Source organism: Mytilus edulis, chromosome 12 (assembly GCF_963676685.1).
Source record: "Mytilus edulis chromosome 12, xbMytEdul2.2, whole genome shotgun sequence".
Taxonomy (NCBI): Eukaryota; Metazoa; Mollusca; class Bivalvia; order Mytilida; family Mytilidae; genus Mytilus; species Mytilus edulis.
The window spans coordinates 20,940,056-20,965,283 of record NC_092355.1 but is presented as its reverse complement, the minus strand read 5'-3'; the positions used below and the strand labels follow the sequence as shown (position 1 = coordinate 20,965,283).

The window sequence follows — 25,228 nt, the reverse complement described above, 5'->3', positions numbered from 1 at the left end:
GTATACTTTTTGGTGACGATTCATAATTTTATTTTAGAGTTATTGAAAAAAGGGGGGTCACATGTCGCTCCGTATCTCAAAAACGATTTCTGATTATTGCTTAAAACTTTTCACTCTTCTTAGTTATAAGAGATAAGATAAGATAAGATACTTTATTTTCCAATTATGGGCCCCAAAGGGCATAAACATTACAACATCAATAATTTTTTCATAATACAATACAAACAATGAGATAAATAAAAAAAAAAGTTAAACGAGAACTTTTTAAGTTCTTAAAGAATACGTAGATAAAGAATCTATAGTATGTTTTTTTTTTTTTTAATACTAATGCATTTTATTGCAAGTGTGGTTGATATAGATAACAAACAAGTAGCCCAAAAAGAAAAACAGAAAAATAGATATCCACATATGTATAGTACACAAAAAGTTGGATCAATTAAATATATAATAATTAGCCAAAAAGAAAGTAGAAATTAAACATGTCCATGACTCATCCTGTGTCAGCAGCAAATAGGAAAGCATTATGGTTTCCTAAAGGCAGCTGACACCAGGGGGCGATACCTTATGGGCCATAGGCATGTAAAATGTGTGTAAATGTCTCTTTCCTACCTGTATCAAAAGCAAACAAGGAAGCATCATAGGTAACTTGAATGCAGTTGATACCAGGGGACGATGCCTCAAGGATATAAGAGAACATTTGAATAAATAATATATCTTAACAATTATTTTTTTTTCTTTTCTTAATCGGCTAGTATGTTTGTGATATTCAGATGAATATAATTTTCTATGTCCAATCAAATGTATATACACACATAGATTTCCTTTAACTATATATTAATCTAAAGATCTTTATACCTTTTTGTGATGATTCATAATTTTATTTTAGAGTTATTGAAAAAAGGGGGGTTGACATGAATTTGTAATTATTCAAACGATAAATCTTTTTGAAATTGTACACAAACCAAATTTTAGGAAAAAGTTATATGTATATATTTAAATGTGAAATGTTTTAAATATGTGTCTCGTAAGCCAAACTTATGGCTGGGTACGTATATTTTTATTATGTCATTGTATAATGTTCAATCAGTATGTGACACAATAATAAAATAAAATTTATTATATTATAATTATATATATTAATCTAAAGATCTGTAACAGTTTTACTTTTTGGTGATGATTCAAAATTTTATTTTAGAGTTAATGAGTTTTTTTGTAAAAAAGGGGGGTTTTCACAGTCAGAAGCTATTTATGTTCATTGCTTAAAACGTTACACACTTTTTAGTTATATTAATCCAAAGATCTGATGATTCAAAATGGAGTACATACACTCAAAAATGAGTCCACTCCTTGACGGGAAGATAGATAAACAGAAACGGACGAATGAATGTCCCCTTGTGAGCCCCAAATGGAAACCGGAAGTTGTTAAATTTCTATTTTGACTAGCTCGGCATATATCGACACGAAAACAGATGGGATGGCTGACATAACCAACAAAGTTTTAAAATACAAATCGTATTTAAATGCAAGCAAAAATGATACAGACAAGGTATATTTCAAATTACCCGAACCTTTAATGATTGCTGTCAAAAGTTCTATATTCTTGAAAGTGACAGACTTTTGTTAGTTTTGATATCGGTTTTAAATTTCCGAGTGCAAAGTAAACATGCTAAAAGATTGTAACTATTTCGACCTTAGAAATGGGACGTATTTCTTGCAGGTATTCCTTCATTATCATGAATTGTTATTAAACCATGGCCTCTTTGTGGAACACAGTCATCTTTATTTCCCTGTTGCTGACTTAAAAAGTTCTTAAATGACTTGCTTATGTTGCTTAAGAAAATTTATGGGTCCATGTTTGCAGTATTGGCTCTCTTTGCTTCCAATGCACATTTGATACCTCTGTAACCGTAGAGCATGATTCTTCTTACAAAATCACTTTCTCTCCACTGGGATCTGAACCCAGGATATCTGTGAGGGTAGTAATGTCCTTTACCGCCAGGCTTCTAACAGTAATTTTTCGGCTACCATTAGCGTCAAATTGGTTAAAATTTTACCGGGATTCTTCAAAATATATCCTTATCGTGATTCGTTGTAGGTCTCAAATAATTATCTTTACCGTTATATTCGTAAAAATCATTCATTTTTTTTGTCTAAAAGAAGGTGTATTTTTTATCGTCATGCACCAACAATTACAGTTAACGTTATTTGGCAAGCATTATTACCATTCTATGTCATGAAGGTACCCGCTTTACGACCCTCCTCTTTGCTACAAGGCAGATTATATACCAACTGAGCTAAATAAGTCAGCTTACGGCTGTCTAAATATTTACCACATTAACTAAGGGAAGCAATCCCATCACACTTCATGTCGCATTTGTAATGAAAAAAAAATGAAAAATATATAAAAGAGAAGATGTGGTATGATTGCCAATGAGACAACTCTCCACAAGAGACCAAAAATTTATCAACTATAGGTCACCGTAGGGCTTTCAACAATGAGCAAAGCCCATACCGCATAGTCGGCTATAAAAGGCCTGAGCTGACAATGACAATTCAAACGAGAAAACTAATGGCCTAATTAATGTACAAAAAATGAACAAAAAACAAATATGTAACACATAAACAAACGACGGGACAGGCACATACATACAGAATGTGACAGGTTTAAACATGTTAGTGGAATCTCAACCTACCCCTAAACTGGAACAGTGGTGTAACAGTTCAATATAAGCATGATCATGATGATAAGAATGAACTATAAAAATCAGTTGAAAAAGGCTTAACTCATCAGATTGATAAACATACATTATGATTAGAGCCTTGGTGTAGGGGTTAGTGCATCGGACTACAAACACAAAGGTTCCTGGTTCGATCCCCGCTGTGGGGAGAAAATCTCAGGTAGCAATACACAGTTAGGAGTTTAGTTTCGCATTATGGCCCCTGTGGATTTTTCAAATAGGAAAGTTATTGTGAAATAAAATTCATTTTTAGACAGATGAGTGTTAATTTAGCCTTCAAAGGTAGTTTATAAGAGCATCAAGATTATTTTTTACATGTTTTATGGGCTGTTTTCTGTTTGACAGTCCGTATTTTCATAGCTAGACCGGCCATCGGTCCAGAAATTAATGTACTGTTTACAAACACTCTTTTTCTACACGAATTTTTTGACGCAATTTTACAAAAAAATGAGATGAAAGACATATGATTTTCATTGGATTTGCTGAATGATATATGTACACAGTTTCAGAAAAGGTATTACTTCAAGCAATTGAAATTCTACTTTTAGTCAAATTTTGGGGAAATATGTGACATCTTTCCCCCCCTTTTTGCAATATTTTATAACAAATAAATGCAGATTGTTGCCATGGATACACCAAAAAGAAATTATATTTTACCATTTTATATACTGGAAATAAAATCTATGAAAGATTCTGATTACATACATATGCCCATATATGACACAAACAGTAAGCTTGATATTGCAAGAAAGCAATGAAAAGGGAATGGTAAAATTCATAAGGGCTAATTTTATTATTTTTTCCTAACTGTTTATTGCTACCTCAGGGACTGAATTTTCAGCTCTCCCTTGACACCCTTTGTGAGTATGGGATTAAATTTATTGTTCTGCACCTTGAACCAGAGTTTTTTTTCCCATTAAAACATACTTTGTGTACAACCAAAGATGATTAGCACTAACAAGTAGACATTTAGTGAGATTTTTGGTTGTTGTACAGAACAGCAGCTGATTTAGCAGCTTTAAAGTGCCAGTCTGCCTAAGAATCAGGCAGTGGTGAAAACATGACCAAAAAACCCCACCCAATTTGACATTGATTTCAGTTTGATGAACATAATATGTAGTTATGCACAAAAATAACATTCATTTTCGTTTTCTGTTCTGGTAATAGAAGATACAATTTGGTTGAAATGCACTAGAAATTATCGAATAAGGGGAGATAACTCTGTAATTTGCTATCATTCTAACCAATTTTATAACCGAGTTATTTGATATTACCAGACACACACAAACGAAAGACTAATAATTTTTAACTCAGGATGATGGTTAGTATTAAATAACATGATTAGCTCAGTGGCTTTTTTCTGATCATGTTTTGATTTTTACCTAAATTGCCTGCTTCTTACAAAGACTAGCACTTAACATACTTTCTGCCAGTTCATTTATAGCAATTTCTTATTAAATAAGATAACAATAACCTCAAATTTGATTTGATATACTTTATGTTCTTGCAGGTGCTTCATATTGTAAGAAGACTATCAGATCTACCAATAAATGTTGATGTTTTGCAGGTAAGTGACTATCAGATTAACCAATAAATGCTAAAGCAGGCCTAGGTCTCCAGGTATTCTAAGATCAACTTATTTTGAAGAATAAACAATATCTTACATGTTAAATTAAGAAATAATTCATGGAAGCCATAGATTGTTGGAAATTTACACATGGCCTGGGTCGTGACATTTGAATTTTATCCTGAGCGTTAGCGAGGGATAAAATTAACAAATATCACGGCCCAGGCCATGTTTAAATTTCCAACAGTCTATGGCTTCCATGAATTATTTCGATTCTAATAGGACAAATACGGTCATTAAAAAACTGAAGCGAGGGTTGGTATGCGGTGTGTGTGGCTGTTCTTTTTTTACTCCCTGTTAGATAAAGCTCAAATATCTTTATAAATATGTGGCTTGCGTAGGTTATTTCATGAATAACTGCTAGAAAAAAACTTTTTAATTCTTTAAATTCTCAAACCAAACATTTTTAATTTACATGTTTTTCTCGTAAGCTTCCGTCAAATCCAAAGTTGACCTTTTGTAACTAAGGAGCTGCCATGTTGACTTGCTGAAATGAGTAAATACGCGAATAATGCAATAGAATAGGAAAAAAAAAAAAAAACCTACCTCAAAAATCAGTTTTAATACAATATCATACAAATTCTGATGGTTCACGTAACAGAAAACTTTCAACTTTTATAGCGGTTTCATTTGTATGACGTCATGTTTTGAAATGACTTAAATGCGCCAAAAAGATTAATTAGACTTTCCCGGAATTTTATTGAATTTTAATTTTGTTGATTTCTCCGAGCTCTTGTGCATTACTTCTTTTTATCATGCATACGAATAAGAATAAAAGTTATTTTGTCTTTTTTTAATTGCATTTTTTAAAACAATAAAATCGGCAAAGGGTCTGCAAATAGGTTCCAATACATGTAGATTTACGTGGGAAGTATATATATTGTAACAGCCATTATTATGTATATATCTCTGAGTCTGCGCTAAGTATATTTTATCGAGAATTTTATCACAGTGTTGTTTACAAAGCTAAAGAAGCACGTCATATTAGAATAGTTTATTGTTACATTCATGTAACACATTATTAAAATTACTCTCAAGCTTCATGTTTTGCTCTCAATACATTGAAAAATAAATTGCTCCTTGTATTTGAAACTAAATGATTTGTAGAGCAATTAATCTAAGGATTCAAATGTTTAAAGAAATGCAAGGAATTGTTTCTTTATCTACATATGATCACTCCATTGAGAGGCAACTTTAATTTGTTGTCCATGTTTTGAAACAGGTACTGTGGATTCTTCTAGGGTATCAATTTTTGTGGATGGAGGAAAGCTTTTATTTTCATGGATATTTGTTTTTCCACATTTTGTCAAAGTCTGCATAAGTTTCTATACAATATTTGTTATTTGTTGGACATTGGATCCCAGGTAACCGTGAAACAGACGAAAATTTGTTTCCAACAGATAATAATAATGAATCCCTTGTATTGTGTGTAACTTATCAGATGAGTGAAAACAAAGGATTTTGTTACATTAATGTTAAAAATATTTAGTGAATTATTTTAACAGGGATATCACATTATGTCTTTGCAACACATGTAATAATCTGCTGTTATGTTTTAAAGGCAACACATGTAATAATCTACTGTTATGTTTTACAGGCAACTGGTATTGGAAAGACTGTAAATGGATTTAGAAAGGAGGATGGTGAAGTGGGCATGTATGCTAAAGCCTTGGTCTTTAAATGGAAAATGATGGTTGCTGAAGAAGCAATACGATTGGAGAAGGAAAATGAGGCTGAAGTCAGTGAAGATCAAAATGACCAATCAGAAAGAGGATCAGAGTCACCTGGAAGTAATCATTCAGAACAAAGGTCACCTTCACCTGAGGAGGACCAATCAACTCCCAGATCTCAATCACCTAATAGCAACCAATCAGGAAGTAGATCTCCATCACCTGATAATGAATCTAGTGATGAAAGTCATGTGGAAAAAGAAAATCAACACAGGAGAAATGTTGAGGGTGATAGTAGGTCTAAAAACAACAACGATAAAAAAGCAGAAAGTAAACATGAAAAGGCTCCCCATAGACATGAGTCATCTAAAGATAGGGATAAAAGACATGAAATAGAAAAACACAAATCTAGTAAAAGTGAAAAACATGAGAGTAGTAATGATAAAAAATACGAAAAATCTCATAAAGAGCACAAGTCATCTCATTCAAGTCATCATTCATCTGATAAAAAACTCTCTAGTGATAAAGATAAAAAACAACAAAGTGAAAGTAAGTCTGATACAAAACATTCTCAGGATAAACATGATGATAAACAGCACAGGGACAAAGATACAGAGGAAAAACACAGACATAGTCAGAATAAGAGTAAACATTCTAGTGAAAAAAGTGATATAAAGTTGGACAAAAAAGACGATAAAGAAACAAAATCAGACGATAAGAAAGATAAAAATAAAAGTGATAGCCATAAAAGTAGCAAAGATGACAAGAAACCAGAAAGTAGTCATCGAAGTGAAAGCCATAAAAGTAGCAAAGATGACAAGAAATCGGAAAGTAGTCATCGAAGTGAAAGCCATAAAAGTAGCAAAGATGACAAGAAATCGGAAAGTAGTCATCGAAGTGAAAGCCATAAAAGTAGCAAAGAAACATCTGATAGTAAACATTTAGAAAAAGAACACAAGAGTAGAAGTCGAAGTAGTGAGACTAATCACAAAAGTAGCTCTGATAACAAACACAAAAGTGATACTGATCATAAACGTTCTGGTGATAAAGATATTAAACACTCAAGTGATAAAGATCGTAAAAGTGAGCAAAGTGGTTCTGATAAAAAACATGGAAGTGGAAGTCACAAGTCTGATAAAAATAGCAAAGATGAAAAACATTTAAGTGACAAAAATTCGGATAAAAAACATAGTGAAAGTCACAGAAGTAGTAAGGAAGAAAAGAGTGAAAAACAATCTGTGAATCCAAGCGAAAAATTTTCTCATAGGACTGAACGTAGCCATAAAAACAGTGATCATCATGAAAAAGAAAGGAAAAAGGATGAAAAACATTCTGGGAGTGAAAAAAGTGATAAAAAAGACGAAAAGCATTTTGGGAGTGAAAAAAGTGTTAAAAAAGACGAAAAGCATTCAGGGAGTGAAAAAAGTGATAAAAAAGACGAAAAGCATTCTGGGAGTGAAAAAAGTGATAAAAAAGACAAAAAGCATTCTGGGAGTGAAAAAAGTAATAAAAAAGACGAAAAGCATTCTAGTAGTGAAAAAAGTTCAAATGAAAAACATCGTAGTAGTCGTGAATCTAGTAAAGATAATTCTGATAAAAAACACAGCAGTGAGAAGAGTGAACACGAACGATCTCATAAATCTAGTGAAAAGAAAGATATAAAGAACAGTTCAGAGAACAATCACAGGAAAGAGAGATCAGAGTCAACTGAAAAAAGTAGGTCAGATAAAAAACACTCCAGTTCTAGTAGTGATAAACATCGTTCAGGATCAAAGCACAACTCTGAATCTGATAGAAAAAGTAAGGACTCTGATAAAAGAGAGAAAGACAAAAAGAATGAGAAGGATGATAAGCACAAACATAATAGTGATTCTGCTCACAAGCATCAAAGTGAATCAGACAAGTCTCACAAACATCGTAGTAGTTCTGATTCTAAAAGCAAGGATCAAAGTGAATCTGATAAAAAAGATAAACATTCAAGTCGTTCTAGCCACTCTGATAAACACAAAAAAGATTCAGATGAAAAAGCAAATACAAATTCAGATAAACATAAGAGCGCAAGTGACATCATGGCAGAACTGGCAAAGAATATAATCTCAAATTGTGAAGAAAAAGTTAAATATTCTCAATCAATGGATTCAGATGGAAACGATTTGACGGAAAGTGAACAAAAACAAGAAGAGAATAAGATCAAACCTTTGGAAAATTCTTGGGGTATGGGTATCAGTGATTTTGAAAATGATAATTATAATGAAAACTTGGAGGAGAATTTTTCATTTGAAGATATAGAAAAGAGTGTGAAAGAACGGATGAAATATATTGATCATGAAGCGAAAAACTATAGTCTTGATGATTTTGATGGTTTTGCCGATTCTTTGTTAGAGAATGGATTAACTGAAGGATATGACAGTCCACTGCTACCTCTGCCGTTCTTAAAAAGAAACAAACATAAAAAATCCTCAAGTTCTAGTCGTGATACTGATAAATCGAATAGTAAAAAGTGCAAAGTTACAAGTGAAAGTGAAAAACATAAATCTTCAAAATCTCAAAAGTCAAGTGGTAAATCAAACAGCTCAGGGAAGTCATTTGATGATACTCTATTGGCAGACCAGAAAAAGAAAGTAAAGAAAAGAGAGGTGGACAGTAAATATACAGAGTTAATATCTAAATTCAAAATAAAAAAGAAGGGAACAGAAGGGGATAAATCAACAGGAAATAAGTCTTCTGACACCAAGGGAAGTAAATCTGATACAAAGGGAAGCAACTCGGTAAAGATGAAGCAGGAAAAACCAGACAAATATCAGCAAAGTGGTAGTAAAAGAAAATCTGAAACACAGTTGGAAAAGCCAGTTACCAAGCAGGTTAGTCAAAATGTACACATATTATATTATACATGTTATAAGAGATTATTTGTAAATATAAGGGCAACAAATATAATGGTCATCAAAACAAATATAATGGTCATCAAAACAAATATAACAGTCATCAAATATTATATGTGATGCATGTATGAATAAAAGGTAATCAATAATAAATCATTGGGTTATAAGTCCATGAAACAGCAACCAAACAACACCAACAAAATTCTAATGACATCAGCATTAGATCAATAAAACTTATTTTAAAAGGGTTTCAAAACCAATACCGAGCTGACAGTTGAACCTCAAAGCGATAATGGATACACCAGAAATGACTCGTATGGTTGCAGTTTTGATAAAAACAAAATGAAAAACTAATTGAAATTTTATATTTATATTCAGAAAAAAAAATTGAAGCTCATAATCAGATCATGATGATGTACATTACAGTCCTAGTGGTTCCTCTGAGGATCAATCTCAGTTTGGATTTTTCACAGCTAATGCTAATAATCTTATATTACAGGGATGATTCCAGGTGGTTTCAAATGGGTCCCTAGAACATCAAATTGGGAATTTTTATTCTATTTGGGAATTTTTTAAGCATAAAATCTAAGACAAAATAACATTATTTTCCTGTAAAAACGGAAAATGTATATTATTAAGTTTAACCTGTACACTGATGTTCATGGAAGTTGTAACATTTTGAATAATTATGGATGGGCTACGGTTATTACATGAATATCATTGAACATGATGCACTAGTCTGCTAGTCATTGCTAGTCTATCATCTTAGCTATAGTTACGTAGGCTTATTACAAAAAATATATTTCAGCTGACATAAACCACTGAAAAAAATCATTCATCGGGTATTTTTTCCACAGCAGGTCATCTCTATAAATTTACCTTGATTTAAATGGATTTCAAATTGAACTGGTCAATTGTCGAATTCAGAAAGCAATTACAAAAGTTCATAGACTTAATTGATAAGATATTTAAAGCATTGAACCAGTGTTCTTTAAAATTATTTGGATCATATTCAAAACTTTTGAAATAGTTCCATAATGATGACATCGTATTTCATGAATGGTCTATCATCAACATTATTTTAAAAAAACGCTCAAACTTTTGTCTTTTGAGGAAATAATTTCTTTTACAAAACAAGTTTTCATCATATTATATAACTGGCTCTGCTGGGCGATCTGCTTTTACGAGATCGGTGACCATTAAACTTTATCCATCAATGTTATATCAAAATTTAAATTTGCTCTCTGCCGAGGTCTGCTTTGACACCCATTTTTATCAACCTGCTGGGCGATCTGCTTTTACAAGATCGAATACTCCCATAACATATTAATCAATTGAATTCGGCTGCTAAAATTGTTTGCCACATGTTGACATAATTAAATCGTTGTTACAAACTATGAAAAATTATAGTTGCCTTAATCGGTGAGAGAAACTTTTCCGGAAATATCGATTTTTATTTTATTTTCCTGAATTGGGAATTCATTTTCATGTACATTTTTTTGGGGCCGCTGGCCGATTTAAGGGCCGCTGGGCCTAAACTATATAGTGGAATCATCCCTGTATTATTATAATGTGCAGACAATACACAGTAGAGTGTACATACATGACATATTGATGAATTGAACTAATTCTACAAAATATATTATTAACAGTTTTATTCCAGTAAAAGTTCTTTCAATATGCAGGACATTTCGCTAATGCATAATTGCATTATAGGTCATGGAGGTCATCATGGCCATATGGAGCAGACTTGATGTAAGCGACATTATATAGTTCTGAGAGAAAGAGAAAAAAAACGAGTATTGAATGAAAATTATTTACCTTAATCATGTTAATCAACTGTATATTATCAAACTTTTTACCACAATTATGCATGTAAAAGCATTTGATGTTCAAACTTCAGGTATATGCCATGTACAGGATGTATGCTGTAATAACTTATATTCAAACTCCATTCATATAAAAAAAAAATGAAATATTACCAACATGGAAATATTTCCATTATTGACCATTATAAATGTTTTTCATTATTGTCATGATTATTCACAGATCAAACTAGAGAGTTTCCCTAGTGGCCTACCAGAACCAATGCCAGACTATAAACCAAAGAAATATATACCACCACCAGAGGAAATTAAAAAAGGTCAGATTTGTTATAGTAATACAGCTCATATTGATGAAAAAGTTAATAAATGTGGAAAACTGTAGATTTGTTCGTTAGATACATATAGATTATGACATGGCATTTTTCATATCAGACCCCTTATAAGTTCTAGGTCATGATGGCAGCCCGAGAGCCTACAGACTTGAGGGATGATTTTGACCATGGGCTGATAAGGGGTCTGATATGAAAAATGACATTTAATGTTCTTTTTATCATATACTTCAGCAAAAGCAATACATAATAATATTTTAAAGAAAGGCATGCAATATAACCGGAAGCAGTTGATATAAATGGGAAGCAGTTGATATATACCAGAAGCAGATGATAACAAAATTAATATCACACATCTAAGACAATTGTTCAAATTTAATGAATGATTATATGTTCAAATTAGTTTTATCAAGGGGTACAATTATACCATTGTTTTCTACAAGTATATGATAAAATGGTATACATCAGGGCTTCCAAAACGGTCATATATTCTGGTCATTTGTATAATGTCCGGTAAAATTCCAGCTGGGCAAAGCATGAAACGGTCATATACTTTTTAGTTTTCAAGGCTTTTTCGGTCATTTTTACATAATTCACGATCTTTTTGACCCAACCTTTTGCCTTTAACATCAACAAATTTCCGGTCATAAATGTAATATGATGATTAATTACTATCAAAACAACACCTACTTCAATACCAATTTTCTAAATTTTGGGGGCACAGTAAACCACAAAACTAAAAGTTCAATGATCATGATGATGACAGATCAATATACAAAGTACACATTTTTAAATGTTAAAACAACAAAATCAAATATTCATGAAAATGCTATCAGAGGGAAAATTGCAAAAAAATTGTGCTCACAAATATAAATGAATCTTTATGTAAAGTACTCTGTGCCTTATCAATTTAAAATTGGACTAATTTATCAGTTAACACAATCTGTAAAACAGATAAAAATAACCTTGAAATCCTCCGTCACGGCGCTGTATTTAAAAAAAAAATCATTTCTAGATGAAAAATGTTCCAAAACACAGAATTATTTCATCTGGGTATACTTTCTTACCTGTGATCAGTTCTTATATTCATACACTTTTTAAATTTGACTACAAGGATGTACAGAATATAACATGTATAACGTACTATTGATTCATTTATTTTTGTGGGTACCAATTTTTGTGGAATGAGAAAAACTTATACCTCTGTGCTAAAGTTTAAAATTGAGAAAGGAAATGCGGAATGTGTCAAACATGTTAAAGCGACAACAACCCAACCATAGAGCAGACAACAGCCTTTTTGCATACAAATCTATAGAAAATTTGTAATTAGTTGATCATTTAAATTTGTGGTTCACCTGTTCACATGAATTAAGCGAAAAATTGGTATCCAACGAAAAATAATTATTCCATAGAAAAATTAACAATGTTTAATTGCAGAAACTTGCTTAAAAATGTGGATTATACTTGCATGACTTCAATGCATTCTGTGTCACAAGCTGAAAAAAAGCGAAAATGACTAAATGTGAAAGGTCAACTGAACTGAATAAACTTATTTTCCTGCATGATGCTTAATAAGTTATAAGAAGATGTGGTATGAATGCCAATGAGACAACTCTCCATCCAAGTCTCAATCTGTAAAAGAAAAACCATTAAAGGTCAAAGTACGGTTTTCAACATGGAGCCTTGGCTCATACCAAACAGAAAGCTAGTGTAAAACCATTCAAACTAGAACACAGTCTAATCTATAAAAAAAAGAAGAAACACTTAATGAATGTATTACACACTTAATCAAAGTCAAAATGACTTTTAAACATATAAATGATATAATTTTACAGGTTCTTTTTTTGACGAGTCTGTGATTGGAACAAAGACTTATGATAGGACAAAGGTGTACTCAGGAAAGAAATCAACTGTAGTTCCAGGTCTGTATTTACCACTTATACTTGTATAACAGTTTAGGGTTAAAATCAATGAGTTGTCAAGTCCATGAAATGTTAAAAGACATCTAGAAGTCAACATATGAGCTGTATCGCATAGAAATAGCTCTTATGCAAATGATTATAAATACGTCTAATCATTTACTTCGAGTTGAAAAATGCAACGTCTGTAAATATTTAAAAAATTGAGTTGATACATGAACCTTTCAAAAAAGACCAAAATTCAACCATTTTGTAATTGTTTGTTAAACAAAATCAATCAAAATCATATTCATGTAAATGTAAACGTGCACTTGCATAAGGTCTATTTTTATCCAAAGCAGCTCATATGTTCCTCAATAATACATGTCACAGATACATGTTATAAATTTAAATATCCCACTTAGGCCCCTGTACCATGAACAAAACCTGACTTGGGAAAAACCAGCTGTATGGTACATTACAATAAGATAAATATAAAAGAAAGAAGATGATAGCCAATGAGTCTAAACGATCTAACAGAGACCAAATGATGTAGATGTGTATTTATAGGGGAGATAACTTAGAATATTTATAGGGGAGATAACTGACAATATTAATAGGGGAGATAACTTACAATATTTATAGGGGAGATAACTTACAATATTTATAGGGGAAATAACTTACAATATTTATAGGGGAGATAACTTACAATATTTATAGGGGAGATAACTTACAATATGTATAGGGGAGATAACTTACAATATTTATAGGGGAGATAACTTACAATATTTATAGGGGAGATAACTGACAATATTTATAGGGGAGATAACTAACTCGAATAATTCAAGCCCTTTCCGTGTCCGATTTTCTCCCACACGAGGGCTTGAACTCCTTGTGATCATTGGCCGCGTCGCCTGCTCTCTGTGAGAGAGAGCCAATCAGCGGCGATCAGGATATGAGTCTGCGCAACTCTCTTGAAATTGTCTTAACAAACACGTGTGTTCAATTAACACAAATCCGATAATAATTAATTAACATCAATTAACATCAGTTTACATCATTTATCATCAATTAACATCCGGAACTCCTCCTTCTTTAGCTGCCAATTTAAATCAAAATTCCCATATTGCAAAGCGGTGTGAATTTTCCGGTTGACGGTCTTGATCGAGGAAGACGTTCAGGCGTTAATGTAGCCTTCGTAGATCAGCGGAATATAACGACTGAATTATTCGGGTTAGGAGATAACTTACAATATTTATAGGGGAGATAACTTACAATATTTATAGGGGAGGTAACTTACAATATTTATAGGGGAGATAACTTAGAATATTTATAGGGGAGATAACTTACAATATTTATAGGGGAGGTAACTTACAATATTTATAGGGGAGATAACTTACAATATTTATAGGGGAAATAACTTACAATATTTATAGGGGAGATAACTTGCAATATTTATAAGGGAGATAACTTGCAATATTTATAAGGGAGATAACTTGCAATATTTATAGGGGAGATAACTTACAATATTTATAGGGGAGGTAACTTACAATATTTATAGGGGAGATAACTTACAATTACAATATTTATAGGGGAGATCACTTACAATATTTATAGGGGAGATCACTTACAATATTTATAGGGGAGATAACTTACAATATTTATAGGGGAGATAACTTACAATATTTATAGGGGAGATAACTTACAATATTTATAGGGGAGATAACTTACAATATTTATAGGGGAAATAACTTACAATATTTATAGGGGAGATAACTTGCAATATTTATAAGGGAGATAACTTGCAATATTTATAAGGGAGATAACTTACAATATTTATAGGGGAGATAACTTACAATATTTATAGGGGAGATAACTTACAATATTTATAGGGGAGATAACTTCCATATTTATAGGGGAGGTAACTTACAGGGTTACAATTACAGGTCACCTTAAACATTGAGAAAACCCTATATAGTTTAGTTAGCTATAAAAAGCCCTGACATGGCAAAAAGGAATATCAGTATTTAAATAAAATTACGATATACATGACATATGACTGTTTTTCATGCATTTTGTATTTTTTATTACAGAGGTGTACAAACTGCAAGATATATGTATGCAGATTCTAATGAACAATATAGAAAGTAAGTAAATAATGCATATGTTACAAGTTTTCATCAACATTTTTGTTGTTGAAAGGTACAAATATACAAGAGAAGTTAAAAAAAATATTTTCCAACCTATTCTGACATTTATTGTTCAACAAAAGACAAGTATCGTCATACAAAACTCCAAAACAAATCAATGAACAAAAATAAAAAAATCGTACAAGACTAACATAGGCCAGGACCTCCTGTCAGACTAGGGACAGGCACAAAAATGCTGTGTGGTAAACTTCATTTAGTTATATCTCAACCCGTTTCCTATACCTGTTATTACGTACATGGGGGGACATATACTTGCCTTCCCATGCCGCTAAAGTTATATTTGCTTAAGGGCAACAAAAACACATCTTCCATAGCACGTTTATTTCAAAAAGACAGATAACATCACATGACAAATATGCATCATCATCATACAAAGGGACACAACTCTCATGACTTAATTACAAAACGCATACGATCATACATAACACTGTAGCCAATGTATGAAGAAAAAAGCACACAGCAATATTGACAATAAAACTCAGTTCAAAGGAAGACTTAGTCCAATGTCAAAATAGTTAACAAAACTTCATGGCATTAGCAATCGTTAAAAAAACGTGTTAAACAGTTTTTTTAAACCCTATAATGAGACACTTATTCTAATGTATTGTTTATTACAGGTTTAGACTATGTTGGTGGTGTGCCATTCTACATACTAAAGCCTGTGCTAGAGAAATGTACACCAAATGATTTATACAGACTCGAAGATTGTAACCCTGTAAGTTATCTCCCCTATAAATATTGTAAGTTATCTCCCCTATAAATATTGTAAGTTATCTCCCCTATAAATATTGTAAGTTATCTCCCCTATACATATTGTAAGTTATCTCCCCTATACATATTGTCAGTTATCTCCCCTATAAATATTGTAAGTTATCTCCCCTATAAATATTGTAAGTTATCTCCCCTATAAATATTGAGATTCGAAAAAAATTAGTTCAACATATTTTTGTAAATTGTGTGTATTATGTAAAAAAAAAAAACCCAGAAGTACTATTATAAAATTGTTAAAGAAGGTGTTGTATGTTAGCCAATGAGAAAACTCCTTACAAGAGATCTTATGACTTAGTTCTCATTCAATGATAGACCAGCTATCATAAGAACTGAAGTACTTATAGTGAAGCTAAATGTCTTTCCATAAAAATATACACAATTTGGATCGGCTGTTGATTTACTTACTTTTCATTTCACATTTAGGGTCCAGTAATATGCATCATATTTCATTATCTATGTTGATTAAAAATGCAAATGACCAAAATAAAATTGATTGCTTTTACTTTTTGCAAATATTGTTAGAAATTTTGTGTCCTGAATTGTCATTTCCTGGAGTTTAGTAACAAATGTAGTATGTACCAATTTCATTAATTGATAGTACGACAACGAAGAAAGGACATAAAATTTCTAGGTTTGAATTAAGATACTGACAAACAATAAGACTGGGTATAAAAGCTTTATATGAAATAAATGAGCAACCAAATATTTGATTTAAAAAAAAAGATTGAGTATGTTTGTTAAAACATTGTATTAACTGCTGAATGTTAACTTGTATACTATAAATAATTGTTTTATAATTTTTAGCACTTCCTTGAAGATTCAGATTATTTATGGAGACAGCATTGTAACAAGGAATTTAAAGGTGTTGATCGAGAAGAAATGGAATCATGGAGAGAATTATACTGGGTATACTCATTAAATATATTTCACCTGTTAGGAGTACAATGTAGTAGCACAAATATTCTGTGTTTTATAAGATTTGTCCATAATCCTTTCCTCCATAATGACGCTTTTTGACGCCACCCCCTTTACTCCATAATGACGCCTTTTGAAGCCTGTGTAGTATCTCAGTTAAAACGTCTTACCTTAGACAAATGAGAATCAGACTTAAAAAAAAGTTGTATCTAATATAAACAGGTTATTCATGAGAATATCTGACTGGAATTTCATTGATGAAATATTTGTTTTAACAATGCATTTCAATACTTTAAACCTGATAATTTTTTTTTATTGAAAAAATCCTATGCGAATCAAGTATGTTAAAAAATTATTTCCATGGAGTAAAGGGATAACCAATAAAATCAAATTTAGAACCATTCTTTTTTTCATGATGCCTTTGAAAGTTATAACAAAGGTCTAAAAGGGTTTAGATTTTTCTTTTTGATTGTTTCGATGCAACTGTCTGTCATAAAATATCAATGGCTCTCACAAAATTTTGATTTTGTTTTCCCTGGTAGATGCCTTTTTTCAGTAAATGCCAGCAGTTAAAGACAGATAACCAACTGACAAAAAAAAATTAAATTTAAAAACTATGACAGTATCTGAATGTATTTCATTTCAGCTTTTTAGACTGGTCAAAATTTTAACTGCATTTTAAGTAAGGAACAGTTTTTAAAAGTTAAGAGACAAGTTTTCAAGAAAGTTTAAACATAAAAACATTAAAAAGCAATATGTGTGTTTCCTATTTCAATAAAATAGGATAGGTAGGATTTTTTTTTTTTACCGTTTTAAAAAAAAAATTGATTCTATGGGAGGGACATTCTGACTTTAACATTGGTTATTAAAAAATGACAAAAAAACTTTAGGGCAAGCTATTTTTTAGCTTTAAAAACAGGGAGGGTAGGGTAATGGGAAACACACATCTTTTTTTTTCATTTTGCATTTGAACTATAAGCACGAAGCAGGGTAAATTTTTATTTAAAATGTGATTTATTTTTTAAGTGAGTTCAAAAATAAAGCGAAAATAAATTGTCACAAACATTTAAAACTTTCATCTTTTCTTATTGAACTACACCTAGTAAAGTAAAATTGCAAAATTAAAAAGCCAGGAAGTGGACTAGAAAAGGTCATACGTGAAATAAATAAACTCATCATAGATACCAGGACTAAATTTTGTATATACGCCAGACGCGTGTTTCGTCTACAAAAGACTCATCAGTGACGCTCGAATCCAAAAAAGTTAAAAAGGCCAAATAAAATTCGAAGTTGAAGAGCATTGAGGACCAAAGTTCCTAAAAGTTTTGCCAAATACAGCTAAGGGCAATCTATGTCTGAGGTAGAAAAGCCTTAGTATTTCCAAAAATTCAAAATTTTGTAAACAGTTAATTTGTAAATATAACCATATCAATGATAATTCATGTCAGCACAAAAAAAATGCTGACTACTGGGTTTGTGATACCCTCGAAAATCTGCGAAAATAAGTTGGTTTGCAGTACATATTATTGTTTGGACTATTCATTTGTTATTTGAGCTGATCGTTAAGTAGTGAAATATCATTTTGTCATTTTTTTTCAGAGGAGGTCTGATGAGAGAGAAGAGAAACTAAAAGCTATAAGACAAAGTATATCTGCTGCTCAAGTCAAGAAAGATCCATGTAAGTAATCTAAGGGAGGTAATAAGACAAAGTATATCTGCTGCTCAAGTCAAGAAAGATCCATGTAAGTAATCTAAGGGAGGTAATAAGATAAAGTATATCTGCTGCTCAAGTCAAGAAAGATCCATGTAAGTAATCTAAGGGAGGTAATAAGACAAAGTATATCTGCTACTCAAGTCAAGAAAGATCCATGTAAGTAATCTAAGGGAGGTAATAAGACAAAGTATATCTGCTGCTCAAGTCAAGAAAGATCCATGTAAGTAATCTAAGGGAGGTAATAAGACAAAGTATATCTGCGCCTCAAGTCAAGAAAGATCCATGTAAGTAATCTAAGGGAGGTAATAAGACAAAGTATATCTGCTGCTTAATTTTTTCTGTACAATTTTTGCATCTCCAGATGCAATTGGCTTATGTTAGCTTTTCTTGTATGCTGTACAATTAAAAACACCTACTTTCGTTACAGAATAAGTTAAAATAGGATGCTTAACATTAACCTTGGAATCAGGGCCTTTCAGATAATGTTATTTTTTCAATAAGGAAATAACTGTATTTGATTTTATTTTCCACATAGAAATAGTTGTGCTTCTGCTGTTGAATTTGATGTAATATATATATTGACATTATTGTGTGTTTATTTCAGTGCGACAGACAAAGTTAGCCTATGTAGATTCAATGGCTAAACCACCTCGTGAAGTCAGACGGCAGCAGCTTAAGTATGGTACCAGTGTTAATGTAACAGGAGAAAGGTTTAGAAAATTCACACCAGGCATGATGGATGTTGTCCCATTGGGAAAATGTATGTATCACTTAACTGCAGTGGTTTAGTTTATATCATATGTAGAAGTATCACATGACTGATTATTATTAATTTTTAAAAATACCACCTCAGGCCTCACGGTCATAAAACTTTCGAGCATTTTTTTTTGTACTCAGACTCGAAAATCAACCAATCAAATTACTGGATTTAATGTTTCGAGCATGATTTTTGTGCTCAGAGCACTGAGCAAAGTTTCATGCCTTCAAGGCCAGGAATTCACCATTTGAGACTCGAATACATTCTGGATAACACTTTTTAAAGCGTACATTGAAACCCTGTGATAAGCTAACAACTTCCTAAAAAAACTGAGTCAACCAATGACATACACATTTTTCAATTTTGGGGTTCAAATAATAAAACCATGGTCCTTTAGATTCTGAAATGGCAAATACATCAGTTCTTTCACAAATTCTGCAACTATTCTATACTCATGATACTGTACATACATAAACTTTTTGAATGTATATATATTTTATTGTGATTATTGAACAAAGAACAAAACACCCATTTGTGATTCAATTATTTAGAGTTCTTAGTAATATAAATTTAGAAATTAATTCATACATTTATTATTGGGAATCACAGATTGCATGGTCTAATTGATGCGATTACAAAAAATGTTAAGTAAATATTTTTGCATTTCTTTTCATTAATAAATCATCCCAACAATTTTACAGTACCAGGGTTAGTTTTAATTATTTTAGGTAAATTCTAAATGTGAAACTTTAAAACACATTAAATTTATGTGTCAGATACAGAGCTGTAGTAAAGGCTTCAGTTTTAACCATTTAATTGTTATTGACAAATGAAGAATATATGTTTGTTTTTTATCATTTACAGCTAGACCAGTCTCTAAAGCTCCAATGATGGCGAAAACATTAAATATGATAAAGAAAATTAGAAAATGAAAACAATCTTGTGATCTACAGAAAACAATCAACAGAGAGAAAAGTGGATACAGACATTGTCAGAGATGCTGCTGTAGAAGGCAGCCTGAAAGATTAAAGTGTATTGGTAACACACAAGATTCATATTTCACCCAAGTTCCTGGTTACTGATTTATGCGAACTCCAGAAGGGAATAAACTTACACATATGTATTTCAAAGTCATGGATGAAATAATTTATTGATCTTTTTAAAAGAACATTATTAATTATGTGCTATAATACTGTTCTTGAGTTGTATGTAAAGTGCTTTATTTTAAGTTTTTATTTATTGTAGTGTAATCCTGAAATACACATCAGTTATGTCCCCTGAAATACACATCAGTTATGTCCCCTGAAATACACATCAGTTATGTCGCCTAAAATACACATCAGTTTTGTCTCATGAAATACACATCAGTTATGTCCCCTGAAATACACATCACTTATGTCCCCTGAAATACACTTGAGTTATTTCCCCAGAGATAAACACTACACAATAAATCTCTATTTTACACATTGTATATTTAAAAGCTATTTAATCTTTTTAAATAAGATTTTGCTGTATGTTTTTAACTGCTTTGAATTAATTCATATGTATATATGGTTTAAAACAAAATGTAAACATTATGTGATAATCTATGTATCCTTATATGACTGTTGGCAAGCAGATGATTGTAAATGAAGTTACCACGATCCCAATATGGCGGAGGGGAATTCCCGTTAGATCTTTCCTTCTTAATTTCTTTGTTTTTACATAAATGTGGCTAACATTACTCAGCCGTCGATTGGTCAACAGTGTGTATGAGATCCAGTCTTGAATTACATTCCCTTGGACTTACTTTCAGTTTGAAAAAAAAGGCTTTAATACATGTGTAGGAATCTGAAAATTAAAATTTTGTTCTGAAAACTGTTAGATTGGGTGGTTGAAAATAATATTTAAATAAGTACAAAAGTTTCCTTTAATGTATGGGTTATAACAAAGACCTGCAAATCTTATAACACAATTTTGGTACTTTAAAAAAATATAAATTGGGATTTTGTCATTCTATTATGTCTAGATTTAGATCTTGACTAGCAAGTCAAATTTTAAGTGCAGAAAGGAATTTTAGCAAGTTTTATTTGTTACTGTTTGGGATATGTGGGTATATGGTGCTAGAAAGAAATAGAAAATTCCAAAGCAGTTCCAAGCATTGACCCCAAATTATTTCTTATGTAAGAGCTCCCAAAACAATAAATTATAAAGTGTATTTACTGTATGTGTATTTTTTATTTTTTTTAAATTTTTGTTTGTTTTGATATATTTTAGTTTTTAAGGTTGCATAAATTAATTCATAGCAACTTCTTTATAATCCATATGATAGAAAAAAAATTTTCAACGATGATCTTTTGCTAGAAAGATAATATTGAAGCGTTCTTTTGTTTAAATTGTAATAACATAATTTATTGAAAATAATATTGTTTACATTTTGAAATTAGAATTTCATTCTTTTCATTTTTTTGAAAACATGTTGTGTCTTAAATTAAGGATGTTTGCTCCTGTTTCAAATAACAAACCTTTTAAAAAAAATATTATAATTTGATACATTGTAGTATATAAATAACAGAAATAATAAAATATAAAAAAGGAAGGGTCCTTGTCCATGATTTTGAGATATTAGCCATTAAAAATTATCTCCAGATTTTGTATACATTTAACATTGGCAACTTTTTCTTTCAAAATTTATGGAAGTTTCTGTAAGATTTTCAAATATGACTTTTTAAACTATATGTTATAAAATTATGAAAAAGAAAAATAGTGGTAACGGGGCGAAGTTTTCTTTGGTACTACACAGATATAACTAGACATTTCTGAATATATATCTGGCAAAAATTGAGTTGCCAATATCCTTTTGTAAAGTAATAACAATTGAAAAATCATTCCATTTCTATATTGATTCCTGAAATTGTGTTGATAACTGACATAATTTAAAAAAAAAATCCTTTTTCTTGTTAGGGACAAGACATTAGTAGACTTAGTTTTGAGGACATTTCATGTTCTTTCACAGGAATGCAATTTTCAAATTCTTCTTTGACTTTGTGATTATTTTATGCTTTTAATTTTTGTAAAGCATATATTGTTTTATTTAAATTAGTTTAATTATCATATTTATTCAATTAAATTGAGTTTATTATAAAAAAAATTATTTCAAATATAAGTTTTGCATTGCATGCAATTCCCATACACCTTTGATTTGAAAGGTAAGGCCATGTGAACTTAAAAATCTGCGTATTTTATATTGAATGAAAAACTAATAACTGATTTATTTCACATTTTTACACAAAGGAATAAGACATGATTTTGATGCTATAATGTCTACAAAACATGATGGTATTTTAACCATGCTTTTATATATGAATTTTATGGCTAAGCAGTGTCAGATAGCATCCCATGTTGCTAAAAGACCCCGGAGAGACCACAGACAGGTTGATTGATTTTTTAAGGTTGTGTTTTTTTCACCGAATAATGAAGTATAGTATACTCTGGGCTTTCATCAATCATCAGACTCTCAGATTCACCATACCTCATTTTAATTGTCAACTCTCTATAATAAAATTTCTCAAAGTTAAAACTGCTCCACAAGACTCACATCTTAATTTAAAAGCTGCAAAGGTATTGCTGGCCTGAAATCCCTAATTACACTTTATCTGATAGCCCTAAGGAGAAAATTGAGCCAGTCTAGAATTTTAAGCATAGAATCAAAGTAATTTATATAATTAACTTAGTACCTATTGAATTTATCAATTTTTACCTTTTTTTTTGTTGAAAAAAGTACATAGAAAATAATGGCAACATGACCTGCAAGTAAAATAAACCCTCATCTGAATAAATAAATTGTCATCTGCGGCTTACTAAGAGACTGAAAGTATTGGAAGTGTAATGGCTTCAATAACTGAGGGTTTGCTATTTAATTCATTTTAAGTTATTTTCCTTTTTCACCATGGTGCTAATGCTTGGAATAATTTTTACTTCCAAGGGTTGAGAATAGCACAAATTTCTAACCTCTTCTATATATTTTGGGTCCTGGGTGTGCACATTTTTTTCTTTAAAAAAATAGTTGGCTAGTCTTTGCTTCTGGTTTTTTGCTTACTTTCTCATAATATTGTCTTAGAACATAAACCTCACATGTATTATCAGTGTCATACAGTTATGTTTTCAATCTTGTAAATCTGTTACACTGACTGGATTTCTATATTCCATTGAAAATCTGAAGATTTGAAGTGTTAAGATATTTGTTTATAAGTTGGCCATATAATTAGTTTGGAGAGTATTAAATTCCAATATTATTTTTCCAAGTTCCAAGCAAGTTTATTCCATTGTTTTGTTGTACTTAATTCGTAGTTACTTTCATATTAGTTTCGCCAATGATTACTCTTATTTGGTGCTGTACTATCTTATGTTTTTTTAAGAAAGAATTTTTGTCTAGAACATTACCTGTACAGCGATGACATTATTGTACTTAAAAGATAAACAACTTCATTTGTTTCTAGGTAAGCATTTATTACTTTTATATCAAGTCATGGCTTTGATTATAAAATCTATAAAAGTAGTGTACAACAGAAAGTTACCCCATTGTCAGCAGTTTTATATTTGTTTAATATACAAATTAATAAATTGTACTAAAAATGTACCGTTAAATGTTTTGGAAAAGTTCAGCAAGGGTGATCAATTTGTGATGCATTTTAAACATGTTATTTATTTTGGTTTATTTGAAGTGAATGGTGCTAATAATTAAATAATGGCTTACAAGTTATGTACAGATCATCATACATGTATGTAAATACAAGAATTGTAAATATTTACTATTTATTCCAAAGAGGATTGTTCCTGTATGAGAAACAATATGGATTATCAACCTGCAATAAAGGGAGATAACTTTAATTTGCTATGACAGGGAGATAACCTACTGTTTATCATTGTACATTGTGATGAAATTTTGTGTTTTGTGATAAAATATTCTGTTGTTGTTACTGATTAAATGTGGGCTTGGACTTCTTTTTATTTTGCCAAATATTGATTGTGAAATAGATTCCAAACAAAGTAGTTTAGCTGCTTGGAAAGATGTGAGATAATGTGGGATAATTTTCAAAAATACAGTTAAAAGTAAAATAACAAAAATACTGAACTCCAAGGAAAATTCAAATGGCAAAATCCAAAGCTGAAATAAATCAAATGAATGGAAAACAACAGTCATGTTCCTGACGGTGTACAGGCATTTACTTATATAGAAAATGGTGGATTAAACCACCTGGTTTTATAGCTAGCTAAACCTCTCGCATGTATGAAAGTCACATAGAGAACCATCAAAGACTTCTAGAGGTCAACATTTATTCTACAACATTTAATTTAACAGACACAAAGTTCTAGAAGAAAATATTAACAACAGTGATATCATCAGTGAAATCATTGAAGGCATCTGCCAAAAAAATATAAGATTGGTTTTTGTTATCATGAATCTTTAAAGCCTATGAAAAAATGTTAAAACTTGGGTACATTAACAGGTGTAATAATGTAGTGCCAGTCAACTCTCTTAGATTAATACCATTTTACAAATAACAATACCAAACTTGCTTATATGAGCACAATAGAATATCGAATCAACAAGTAAGAAGACACCAAAAATGCAGTCAAAATCATTAGTCTGTGAGGGACTGGTAGGCAAATTGGTCCGAGTACACAGTTATCGTCCCTTGATTTTCGTTGTCCACGAATATAGTCCCTACTGTGGACAGTGTGTTACTTGTCAATTTTTTTTATACCCCTTCCAAATTTATTTATTTATGTTTTATGCCTCAAGTAGCAAGAAGGGGGATAAAATTACACTGTAAAAAAAATTGATTCATGAATTATAATGTAAAGTAGTGATTTGGTCCAGTTGAAAAAGGTCAAAAATTAGCATTTCG

General features: G+C 31.1%; 1 protein-coding gene across 1 annotated transcript; it reads left to right on the top strand.

The window, feature by feature from the left end:
- Positions 1 to 1,407: 1,407 nt before the first annotated feature.
- LOC139497960 (dentin sialophosphoprotein-like) lies at positions 1,408 to 22,159 on the top strand. Its single transcript, XM_071286212.1, has 11 exons — positions 1,408 to 1,546; positions 4,249 to 4,305; positions 5,963 to 8,896; positions 10,967 to 11,060; positions 12,908 to 12,994; positions 15,064 to 15,117; positions 15,798 to 15,895; positions 16,756 to 16,857; positions 18,466 to 18,544; positions 19,185 to 19,340; positions 20,202 to 22,159. The coding sequence occupies exons 1-11, from the start codon at positions 1,475 to 1,477 to the stop codon at positions 20,267 to 20,269; spliced, it is 3,801 nt and encodes a 1,266-aa protein (XP_071142313.1). The 5' UTR covers positions 1,408 to 1,474; the 3' UTR covers positions 20,270 to 22,159.
- Positions 22,160 to 25,228: the final 3,069 nt, after the last annotated feature.